This window comes from Ambystoma mexicanum, chromosome 1q (genome assembly GCF_040938575.1).
Source record: "Ambystoma mexicanum isolate Mex_15411 chromosome 1q, UKY_AmexF1_1, whole genome shotgun sequence".
NCBI classification, from domain to species: Eukaryota; Metazoa; Chordata; class Amphibia; order Caudata; family Ambystomatidae; genus Ambystoma; species Ambystoma mexicanum.
This window is the reverse complement of record NC_090922.1, coordinates 1,552,843,551-1,552,856,239: the sequence shown is the minus strand read 5'-3', so window position 1 is coordinate 1,552,856,239 and position 12,689 is coordinate 1,552,843,551. Positions and strand designations below refer to the sequence as shown.

General features: G+C 46.4%; 1 protein-coding gene and 1 long non-coding RNA gene across 2 annotated transcripts in view; one reads left to right on the top strand and one right to left on the bottom strand.

Moving 5' to 3' along the window:
* LOC138552180 (zinc finger protein 658B-like) overlaps nt 1-8,938 on the top strand; it is a 42,019-nt gene extending 33,081 nt beyond the window's left edge. Inside the window, exon 2 of the mRNA XM_069642519.1 lies at nt 5,026-8,938. Coding sequence (XP_069498620.1) covers nt 5,397-7,223 — 1,827 coding nt within the window. The 5' untranslated portion in view covers nt 5,026-5,396 and the 3' untranslated portion in view covers nt 7,224-8,938. The remainder of the gene's footprint in view (nt 1-5,025) is intronic.
* Nucleotides 1-12,689, bottom strand: part of LOC138552212 (uncharacterized) — a 184,653-nt gene that overhangs the window by 17,845 nt on the left and 154,119 nt on the right. The window lies entirely within an intron of this gene.

The window sequence follows — 12,689 nt, the reverse complement described above, 5'->3', positions numbered from 1 at the left end:
TTGACAGAATACACCACCAAGTTACACAGAAAACAAGCAAAACAAAAACAAACAAAACAAGTTGATGGAAAGGGTATCCAAACTGCAAGTGGTCGCCAACATGCAATTGCAACACACACACAAAGGGGTCAGGAGACCCAGTATGACCGAGGCACCAGGATGCAGAGTTTTCAAGTGGGGCAAAATGTATTGGTGCCAATTCCTTCCTCAGAGAACAAAATGTTGGCGGCTTGGAGGGGCCCGTATACGATAGAGCAAGTACTGGGACTGGTTACATACAAGGTCTGGCAATAAGACTGGTGATTGCCGGTGCAAACCTATCACATTAACTTACTGAAGAAAGGGATGGAGCCGGTCCCGACGGTCGCTCTAATCTGTACGGAACCTCAGTCTCATACCAATATGCATTTTGTATGGGACCGAATTGGGTCAAAGGCGTTGCAGATTACTCAGAACTTGAGAAAAACTGAACTAGAACACCTTTACCAACTACTCCAGGAGATGTTCTCGTCTTTACTCGGGAGGGCTACAAAGGCCTGTTACAAAATAAATATCACTCCGGGGACCACCGTCGGGATACGACTGTATAGAATTCCGGAAGCCAGGGTGCAAGCCGTGAACAAAGAAATACAGTCCATGTTGGCCATGGGAGTCATAGAACCTTCGTATTGCCAGTGATGTTCCCCCATAATGTTGGTGCTGAAACGGGATGGGAGCATACGATTCGGTATGGATTTCTGTAATCGAAACATAATCTCCAAGTTTGATGCTACCGATGCCCAGAATTGATGACCTACTGGAAAGGCTTGGGAAAATAGTGCATCTCACCACCATCGATTTGTCAAAAGGGTATTGGCAAATCCCACTACGGCTAGGGGACAGAGAAAAGACGGCCGTTGCAACCCCCTTGGTAAGTTTCGGGGGCTCCAAGGGGGCTCACAGTGCTGCCATGGAGCCCCCATGGAGCCCCCGCAATTTACCAATGTCTCATGAACTCCCTCCTGAGGGGACATCATTGTCTATAGCACTTCCTGGAGCTCCCATCTGCAGCACCTTTGGGCCATGTTTCAGTCTTTGGAGGCCGCTGGTCTCAACATCAATCCTGTGAAGACTTCGATAGCCTTCGCCCGTACTAAGTATCTAGGATACTACTTTTGCAATTCGGCCTCAACAGCACAAGTTGGAGGCTATTGATCAGCTTCCATTCCCAGCCAATGCCAGACAAATGTGGGCTTTCCTGGGTTGCGTAGGCTGCTATAGAAGGTTCATACCGTACATTTCAGCATTGGCAGCCCCATTGACAGATCGCCTACAGTCGGCCCGGACCGCGAAAGGCCAGGGATAATCAACAAGAGGCCGAACAGGCGTTTAGAGATCTGAAGAAGGCCATGGCTTAACATGTAGTGTTACATTGTCCAGATTATTCGCCACCTTTCTACTTGCAGATGGATGCATCTGGAGTAGGGATTGGGGCAATGCTTTTTCAGAACCAGGGAGAACGAGAATGTCCAATTTTGTTTATGAGCAGGAAACTGTTGCCTCATGAGGGGGCCTGTGCCACTATTGAGAAGGAGTGTCTGGCGGTTAAGTGGGCCATTGAGTCGCTGAGGTATTACCTCCTGGTCACGCAAATTTACCCTGGTAACGGGTAAGGAATAAGGACTCTAAGCCCAGGATCCTGCAGTGGTTTAAACTGCTGACACAAGCAGATTTCTTGTCAAGAGCACATACCCTGCCCAAATGTCAGTGCTTGGTGGGGAGGATATGTGAGGAAGTGACGGTGAAAACTGAGGGAGCACAGTCTGCGGTCTGCAGGACAGGAAGTGGTTTATCAGGGTGTGCACAACAGTTGCGAGAGTGAAGGACTGTCAGGTGTGAGCAAGGGTATGGATCCGGTGAGAGGCAGAGTTGGGTTAATGAATTGGCTCTCTTTTTTTCTTTAAAAGGAGGAAGAGGCTTGCAAGGAGTGGGAGGTTGTGCCACAAGGGGCAGGGGAGACTGCAGGTCAAAGGCCGGAAGATGCCTTTTTTCTGGGCTTATTAGCCAGCCCGTGAAACCGGTATGGGAGGGCCGACGTGAACGAATGCAGAGGGACGGTAGAAGAACAGGGTTGCCATGCAGAACGCCGCCTGCAAGGGAGCAGGTGATCCTGCCCAAGATTGCAGTGGACATTGGGCAGTTGGAGGGCCAGTGTCACGCGGAACCCCGCCTATGAGGGAGCAGGTGAGCCTGCCGAAAATTGCAGTGGACGTTGGGAAGTCAGGGGCTAGACCCACACGGAACACTGCCCATGAGGTAGCAGGTGAGCCGGGCAGAGAAAAGGGTGAACATTTAAGTGGAACGCAACCACAGCGGGATTTTTCATAACAGGGCAGTCTGGGACAGAAATGTACCAGTAGCGGACCCCCATGGGAGAACTGGGTCACTGGGCAGGGGTGAACTAATTATAAATAACTGTTAAGAATGGAAAAAAATGGCGTAAAACTTTCCTTGAGTCTGAGCATGCTTTGCAACGAAAACCAAATTGTGGCAGTGTGCCCATGCCATGCTGCCGTTCTATGCCATTCTGCCTTTTATATGCCTTATTATTTCCCTTTTGTTTAGTGCATTGCTGAGCTCTTTGGTAACGTCGATTCCTGGTGTGTTTTTAACAAACCTACACCCCAATGTTTAGTACTCAAGTGTTTCTGTTGCATTTGCTCGATTTTTTTGGGCTACTAAGCCGCCTGGTAAGTTTGTGCTTATGCTGTTCAGTCTTTCCTTCTATCTTCCATCCTGATCTCTCTGCCACTCCTATGGACTCTCCATCTCCCATTCTCAATTCTAACTGCTATACTTTCACCTATCCTCCTTCTCTCGTGAAGTCTGGAAGGAAAAAGTTTAAAAAAGTCATCCTTACCACTAACCCCGGTTTACCCATTGCAGATACCCATGTCATCGCAACCTTCCAACAGATTGTCACTGATATCCTCTTTTTTTTGTCCCCTCTCCAGATCTTTGGACTCCCCATCTTATCTCTACTCTCTCTCCTTTCACATCTTCACCCATTAATGGTGACACTAGGTGGGAAGTACTCTTGGCAGGCTTCTCATCGTCCAGGTGTATCATTAATGTCTATCGCAATGCACCATCATGGCTCAGGGTCCTCAACCCAATATCCTCCTCTTCGACCGGCGCTTGCCGTCCATTAACTCCTTCCTACACATGCTACTCCTTTTTCCTCTCTCTGTTCACCTTCCCTCTCCTCCGACTGGTGTACCATGACTCTGTACCCCTCATTGGAAAACCTTCAAAGGCAGTGACCTACTACATCTAGCCACACTTAATGCTCGCCCGCTATCAAACATTCTGCTGACATCTGCCTCCTCCTTGAAGGCCTTGACCTTGATATCCTCGCTCTTACCGAGATATGGTTCAATGCCAGCTCAGTCACTGCTTTTGACTGCCCTGTCCCTGATGGCTACAAGTTAATTTCTAAGCCTCACCCTAACTGTACTGGTGGTGGGGTTGCCCTAATTTTCCATGAATGGGTCCCTTCTTCCCTCATACCCAACCAGCCATACTCCTCCTTTCAGAGCCTAGTCTGCAAGCTGGTCATCTCTCCCACTTTCTCCCTGACCATTGCCACTATCTACATGCAAGCTGGCTCTATCACCCTGTTCCTCTCAGAATGGGTTAATTTCTCCTTCTCTCTTCTCACATGAACCTCTATTTCCTTCTCCTGGGTGACTTCATCATCCACCTTGGCTCCTCAAATATGGCATCTTCTGGACCCTACTTCTGGAATTTGGTGGTTAGGAGTAACGGCTGCATTAGATTTACCACCCAGGAAAATGGGTAATGTGCAAATTAAGCATCCAATGGTGTGCTCCCCAATTAGTAGGGGCCGCAACGCGCAGGAAGATCAATGCGCTCTCTGTGCCAATAAAACACTACAAAAATGTGCACTGCTCAAGCCTCTGGAAAGAAGAACACTTGCTTAAGATCTGCTCTGGGTTAAAACAGATTGAAAACGTGTAATTGGCAGTTATCTAGTGACAGCACTCACCACGGCCCGCTCAGTAAACATTCCACAAAGAGACGCAACACAGGGTGCCCCCCCATCCAGAGGTTTGATGCCAGTGGTGCTGTCCTTCACCTAAATGAAGGAGACTAATGGTAACCACCATTTTCACCCCTTAATAGAAGTACAGTCAGACCGGGTAAGAGCAGAGCATATCCAAGAAGAATAGGAACCCTTCTTAACCTTAGATGGCCTAACGGCATTGCTAGAACTTGACCTACCCCAGAGGCGGAGAGTGGGTGTTCAGAGTGACCACAGTCCCTGGCTCTCAGTAGTGTCAGGTGTGGTGTGAAAGCATTGGTGCCACTGCCCCTTCCACGATGCCTACACTGCACGGCGTAGGTCTTCTCTCTGCTCTGTGCCCATCCTCAGTCACCTGGTCATTACTGCAGAATAAGGCAGAGCAGGAAATGGCAGGGTTCCACCCTGCTTTCACACATCAATGTCCCATTCTGCCCCATTCAAAGTGGCTTTTAGTTGCTGGTTATTTATGGTGAGATACGAGATAGCTGCCCCTTTTCCTAGAAAGTCTGAGGGTGCAAACATTTAGCTTTGGCACACTTCATTGTCAAGAACAGGGGTGAAGATGATGGTTGTGGAGATAATGATCTGATTACTAACCATAATCTTCACTACTCCCAGATCTAATCATCCTCTTCACAGTATTAATGCCCACCTCTCCTACCCTGGAGAACAGATTGTGCCATCCTTGCTTTCATACATTCTCTTTCGTGGGAGTTAGAGAGTCTTATCTGCTGGGTGACAAGGACAGGGCAATACAATGGAAAAATAAAAACATTTTTGAGAGTATACTCATACGGAACTGTGGTTACTTTGTATGCTGAGTCCTTTGATGTGGAAGAGTAGGAATAGGAGATGTGACGATTACTGGTAAGAATTCTGTGCACAGTCTTGCTCAGTTGACATGAAATAATATATGAAACCTTTGCTTCTTTCAACAGAGAGTAGAGCCATCACCGAAACCAAGGGTCTGGAAGTGAACATGAGATATGCATGGGAATAAGAGACGAGCTACAGAAGATGGGCAGTGCCATTGCAAAGAACCAGTGCCACCTTCTTGGGACAGCTCAATGCCTGGCACATCTATGAGGATCCTTACCTAGTGCAAGGCATTTTCCTGCAGAGTTTGTGGGATGTTCTTTACTCAGCAGTACAGTCCAATCAAACACAGAAAAGGAGAGCTCAGGGCCAACGTGTTTGTTTTGAAAGCAAGAAAATGCTGAGCAACATAGGTTTGAATCTTGGCTTCTCGCTCTTAGTGACTAGTCTCTGGTATTAAGTGCTTAATAGAAGATTAAATAATTAATTTCACATGGCTGAGAAACTCTACACGTCTACAGAGTGTAAGAAAAGTGTCACACAAATCCCAAATCTGCACAAGCATCAGAGGGTCCATACCGGAGAGAAGCCATATGAGTGCACAGAGTGCAAGAAAAACTTCTGTAAAGCCTCACACCTGAGAAGGCATCTCATGATCCACACTGGAGAGAGACCCTACAAGTGTACAGAATGCAAGAAAAGCTTCAGCCATTCCTCAGATCTGAGAATCCACCAGAGGACCCACACTGGGGAGAAGCCCTATGAGTGCACGGAGTGCAAGAAAAGCTTCAGTACCTCCTCAAACCTGACAAGCCATCTCATAATCCACACTGGGGAGAGACCCTACAAGTGTACAGCATGCAAGAAAAGCTTCAGTGACCCCTCAGCTCTCAGAAGCCATCAGAGGATTCATACTGGGGTGAAGCCCTACCAGTGCACAGAGTGCAAGAAAAGCTTCACTAATTCAGCAGCGCTGAGAATTCACCATAGAGTCCATACTGGAGAAAAGCCCTATGAGTGCACAGAGTGCAAGAAAAGCTTTAGCCAGTTCTCATCTCTGAGAAGTCATCAGAGAATCCATACTGGAGTGAAGCCCTACAAGTGCACAGAGTGCAAGAAAAGCTTCAGTCATTCGTCAGCTCTGAGAATCCACCAGAGGACCCACACTGGGGAGAAGCCCTATGAGTGCACAGAGTGCAAGAAAAGCTTCAGTTATTCGTCAGCTCTGAGAATCCACCAGAGGACCCACACTGGGGAGAAGCCGTACAAGTGCACAGAATGCAAGAAAAGCTTCAGTCAATCCTTACACCTGAGAATCCATCAGAGGACCCACACTGGAGAGAAGCCCTACAAATGCACAGCATGCAAGAAAAGCTTCAGTCATTATTCAGCTCTGAGAATCCACCAGAGGACCACCACTGGGAGGAAGCCCTATGAGTGTACAGAGTGCAAGAACCGCTCCAGTCAATCCTCACACCTGAGAAGCCATCTCATGATCCACACTGGAGAGAAGCTCTACAAGTGCAGAGAGTGCAAGAAAAGCTTCGGAGACCGCTCAGCTGTGATACACCATCAGATGATCCATACTGGGGCGAAGCTGTACAAGTGTACGGAGTGCAAGAAAAGATTCACTGATTCTACAATGCTGAGCATTCATCATAGAGTGCATACAGGAGAAAAGCCCTATGAGTGCACAGAGTGCAAGAAAAGCTTCCGTCAATCCTCACACCTGAGAAGACATCTCATGATCCACACTGGAGAGAAGCCCTACAAGTGTACAGAATGCAACACAAGCTTCAGTCATTCCTCAAACCTGAGCAGCCATCTCATGATTCACACTGGAGAGAAGCCCTACGAGTGCACAGAATGCAAGAGAAGCTTCAGTCGTTCCTCAGCACTGAAAATCCACCAGAGGACCCACACTGGGGTAAAGCCCTATGCGTGCACAGAGTGTAAAAAAAGATTCAGTCAATCCTCAGCTCTGAGCAGCCATCAAAGGACCCATACTGGGGAGAAGCCCTACAAGTGTATAGCATGCATGAAAAACTTCAGTTGTTCCTCAGCTCTGAGAAGCCATCAGAGGACCCACACTGCGGTGAAGCCCTACGATTGCACAGAGTGCAAGAAAAGCTTCAGTCGTTCTTCAGCTCGGAGAATCCACCAGAGGACCCACACTGCGGTGAAGCCCTACGAGTGCACAGAGTGCAAGAAAAGCTTCAGTCGTTCTTCAGCTCAGAGAATCCACCAGAGGACCCACACTGGGGGGAAGCCCATGAGTGCACAGAGTGCAAGACAAGCTGCAGTTGTTCCTCAGCTCTGAGAAGCCATCAGAGAACCCACACTCGGGTGAAGCCCTAAGAGCATACAGAGTGCAAGAACAGCTAGAGTGGCTACTTAACTCTGATCATGCATCAGAAGATACATTATTTTAAAAAGACTAGAGACCCACCTAGTATTTAGGAGATCTTTGAAGACCCTACTGTTCCCATAGTTGCAGCGTGGAGAGATGATGTGAATTTGATCCTATCAGTGATTAGTGCTTAGAAGCATTTAGGCCATCACTAATAGCATAACAACATATTGAACTCTGAGAAGAATAGTCAAGTGCTGAGAAACACAAAAAAAGGAATAAAGGAGATAGTCACAGCAACATTCAGCACTCGGCAGCAGAACTCTGTGTGAAGCGCTTTACTGAGCAGCAAGCTGGTGGCTGATCTCTTTCCTCATCAGTCTCCCTCCATATGGAACAGCCTCCCCCTTCCTCTCCATCTCGAGCAGGATCTCCTCACATTCCTGAAGACCTTTCTTTTCACCACCTTCCAGGTGACCAGGGCCATTATGTGTTCTCCTGGGTCCTGGCCTCCCACACCCAATCGTCTTAGCCTCCACCCGCTACCAGCACTTGCCTTGGCATCCACTAGCCTATACCACCACAGGCTTGCACTTACTTTTTTTATTGGCACCTGACCATTCTCACCAGGTCACTTAACATCTCACTCTCCAGCACTTCCATCCTTGGTACACCTAGCACTTACCCCCATTCCCTCACCCCTTCTCTTGCTAGGCCATAAAGACCGCTTATGGAAACTAAGGCACAATAACCATATACCCAAGTGACCCATCCAGACACAAGGTTCGTTTTCCAAACAACTCTTGTGAGAGGCGAGAGAGCGAGCAAAGCTCAAGCAGCAATATATATACATTAGACATAATCTTTACGAAGGCAATTCGATCCGCCCACATACATGTTATACAGGCTAGGGTTCAGTGATTGACAATTATGACACGTTATGACAAGTCTTCATTCAGTCTAAACATAGATATTCTACCAAAGGCAGCAGAGACAGATTTCTGTTATGGGGAACATGAAGCTCTTAGCTCGGCAAAGATAACATGTTCTTATCAGAGAAACATTCCTTAGTACATTATCTGTGTGTCTCGGTTCATGAGCTAAGGGTCAGACAGTTCTGAAGCAGAAAAAACCACTCTCTGTGAAGGAGCACCGCTAGAAGAATATAATTCATGTTTTAACTGCCTTTTACTACAGCGCTTGCAAGACAAGCCGGCACCTGGACTCCTGATTAGATGCGGCTTCTGCTCGACTTCAAGGACTTAGTGAGAGAGAAAAACAATGTATTTCTGCACAGTTTGACATTCCTGTCTCTGTTAGTATTTCAGCATTCAGGCTGTGGCCTCGCACTGTGGGTGGGTTCGAAGCATAGAATACATTTGCAAAGCTTTTTGACAGAAATGAAAAAAAGCAAATGGCCAACATTTTACAAAATGGACGCCCTCTGGTTACATTGACGATTCTAGGACTGCGATGTTTGTCACATGATGCAATTGGTTTCTGGCCAACATAGTATACATACTATAGGGTTGTTTCTGGTCCAACAAAGCCTCCTTTTGGCCGTAAGCCAATAGCATCATCCATACATCGCGTCTTCATCGGACCACGTGCCTGATTCCGAACTTCCCATACTGCTGTGATCGTCATCAGAAATATTAATTGCCATAAATTCTTTAATTATTTCATTTTCGTGTTGTGCACCTTCACTTAACATGCGAGGAGGTTTTGTTTTGATCGCATGTACACCCTCATTTGTAATGTGGGAGCAGAGGACTGGCAGGCCAATTTGCATACTAATCCACGATCAGCCGAAATTATATCAAGCACCTTTCTATTCTGAAGTACAATTAATCTGATTGCTTTTTGTTCCATTGTCATATTATAGAGTATATCTGTAGTTCCATTTGTCGTTTTTTTCTAACACCCTGTGTTAGGACAGTTTTTCTGAAGTCCAACTAAGGGCTTCTTCAAAACCATTCTACTGAGGCAGTACAAGACTCCACTCTTATTAGTATAAAGCTGTATCACCTGAGTTCAGGGTAGCGTAGACAGAGCAGCCAGGCTTACCTTAAGTGGGAGAGAGGGCAGTAGATACAGTACAAGTGAAATTGTAATACAAATGATCCAAAGAAACACTGAAACACTATGGCCCTCATTACGACCCTGGCGGATTTTTTCCGCCATCGGCGGACTTTTCCGCCATGGCGCAAAGTCCCTTTACGCCATGGCGGATGGCGGACTTACCGCCCCATTCCGAGGTTGGCGGGGCGGTAAGTCCCCATTGACCCATTTACCCTTCCCCATTCCCATTTCGGCCCCATAGGGCTCAATGGGAGTGGGGAAGGTGTTAATTACGCCACCGTACACTACGGTGGCGTAATTAACACCGAGGTCCCATAGCGCCATGGATTTTTACGCCCGCAAAAAGCGGGCGGAAAAGTGACCATGGCGCTCTGGGAACTCGTAGTTGGCGGTAAGGGGTCGGCGCAGCTAACGCTGGCGTAAACCCCTTACCGCCAGGGTCGTAATGAGGCCCAATGTATTGTAAAAATAAAGGATTTATTTAATTACAGGTAGGCCCAGATAAATCTAGGGGTTAAGTAAGTACTAACACATTATATGAAATCACAATATAAAACTTGAAAGTATACAGACCCAAGTATACACCTTATTTGGAACACCTAACAGTAGTTCTAGGGAAGCCAAAACCTTGTTATACACATTTACTATAGGTCAAGCCTATTCTTTGGGAGTAAAAGACCAATGGTTACTTTTAGATTACTTTTGGTAATACCAGGACAGTAGGCCCTTCCAGTGGTACAGTGACTCTTGGAACAAGTCACATAAACAGTCAACTGGACAATATAATTTTGGTGAATAGTGAAAAACTTATTCTAGGTGCAGTAAAAAACCTATAACTACTTTTGTCATAACACACAGTTATACCAGGTGAGTAAAACCTAAGGATGTAATATACAATTACAGATGCTTTGGAAATCGGGGAACCCCAGAGTGAGGTAAGCAATAACTCTGGTAACTTATTTTGGATGGCACACAGCTAACACAAGGTAAGTAAAACCCACATACTTTAACTTCACAATGAAGGGGAAAGTAAAACCCAATGTCACACTTTACTGAATAGTTATTCTAGGTAGGCAACAACCTAATGTAGACTTATTAAGGACAGGCTAGCAGCAAGTCAGGGCAAGCAAGACCCAGTTGGGGGACACTCATACAGTTATCCTAAAAGGACTAACCTGGTGATACCAACAGTTGGAGGACACTCATACAATTACCCCACAGGAATAATCTGGTGAAAACAACACATTACTTTTGTAAAGAGGCACAACCTAATCACAGGAGAGTAAAACACCTTCACATCTACTTTATTTTAGACTGGTAAAACAGTGGCTAAGGAAGAAACAATGTTAACCATACTTTTAAGAATAGTGCATCACACATTCAAGATCAGTAAGAACTTTTGTAACTTTTCACTCTGAGAATTACAGTTACCTACCAACTCTTTACAAGTAAGTAAAACACTTGGTTTCTTTTATATGCAGAAGTTCCAATCCCTTCAAAGTCTTTCCCTTAGAGCATGAGTGTTCACAGTGGCAGAAGGGGGGGAGGGGTCACTAGGACTAGTGACCAACAGGCAATGTTAGAATAAGTTCTTTAGTAGCAAAAGTCAGAGTTCCTTAGGAAAACTGGGCAAGCAGGTGAGTACTTTACTTCTAGAGTTAGAAGAGGGTCCAGGGGCTTCTCAGAAAACACCCCAGCAGGATTCTAGCAGTGGGACTGGGTGTACTGGATGAAGGACCTCCCAATCACAGAAAACACCCCGCAGCTACACAGAAATCCCAACAGGCTTAAGGTATGTATATACCCAAGCCAACACAGTACCTCAGCAATGAAGAAGAGATTGCAGCAGGAGAACTTCAGGGACTGTAGCCAAATTCCCAGTCAGTGGATTCCTTGTCCTGGAGACTGAACACAAGACCTCAGAAGGGACTTTGCAGCAGGGATCGATGAAGAAGGCCCTAGGCAAGATTTCTCTCGTGGCTGAATGCGGTTCTGCGGGTTTGGCGCCTTTTCAAGCAGCACAGAAGAAGACAGAAAATCACGGTTGAATTCTCGTCGTTTAAGAGGTCCAGCACTCTTGTGAGGGAACTTTTTTGACTTGATTTGTGTCTCTGGAGATACACCAGGATGCCCATGAAGTTTCAGCTAGATTCGGAATTCAGAGGACCGTGCAACGCACAGTGGCTGGAGGTCCCAGGGTATTGGGGTATTGCAAGAACGCAAGGTTGCAGCAACGCGTGGGATGGCTCAAAATGCAGGTCTTCTTGAGTCTATTGGGTCTCATCAGGCTCTGGGTTCGGTTCATCGTTTTCAGAGACCCCAGGTCGATTGGAAGGAAGGGCTACAGCAGGCTCCGGTTACACAGCAAGCTCTCCAGTCGCTGGAAATCATTCCCGCCACTTTTCCTTTGTCATCCTCTTCGGTTTTCTGTTCCAGTGGTCGACATGACTTCAGCTTCCAGGTTTACAATATTTATCAGGAACTACAGCACAACCTCTGCATTCTCTCCCTGCATTTTACAAGAAAGGGGCATCTGGCTGTGCAATCAGGACAGCCAGCCCCCCACTGGGATTTGTGCGTGCCGTTATCTGACCATATGACACGGGGTAGCCCGAAACGGGAAAAGTATTCTTTTAGCATGGCTTTAGCTGTGGACATAGCTGTACAATATTTCAGGGATAGGCCTCTACCCATTTACTAAATGTGCAGACCACCACAAGGACATACTTATAGTTTTGGCACCTCCCCATTTCTAAGAAATCAAAATGGATGACTTCAAACAGCATAGATGGTGGGCCAAAACTTCCTACTGGCGTCACTGTTCCCTTTCCAATGTTATGTTGTAAACAAGTCATACAATTCTGAACCAATCTTTCAGCACTTTTTCTAATGTGTGGGTTCTGCCACACAGAATCCAGATGTTGAATCATTTTTCTAGCACATATGTGTGTCGGACTGTGGGCCATGGTGACCATGGCCATCACATAGGCATTCGGCAACATCCATCAGTTATTTTGCTTGTCCACCCAACAACCTTCAGAATCTAATTCTGCTGGACCCTCAGACCAGTTTTTTATTTCATCTACAGTAGCTTCTGCTTGCATTTCCTTAACTGTGGCAATTCCATTATCTATTATGCAGGGTACTTCTATTTTTTCAACATACATTTTTGTGTATAAATCAGTGGCAGTTTGTTTAGCAATTTTGTCTGCAAATGCGTTTCCCTTTCTAATGTTACATGTTACTTTTTTATGTGCTTCACATTTCATTATTGCTAATCGCTTGGGAAGCGCAAGTGCCGACAACAAACTTAGGTGGTTCTACACATGTTGTTTAATACGCACTGTACCAGTA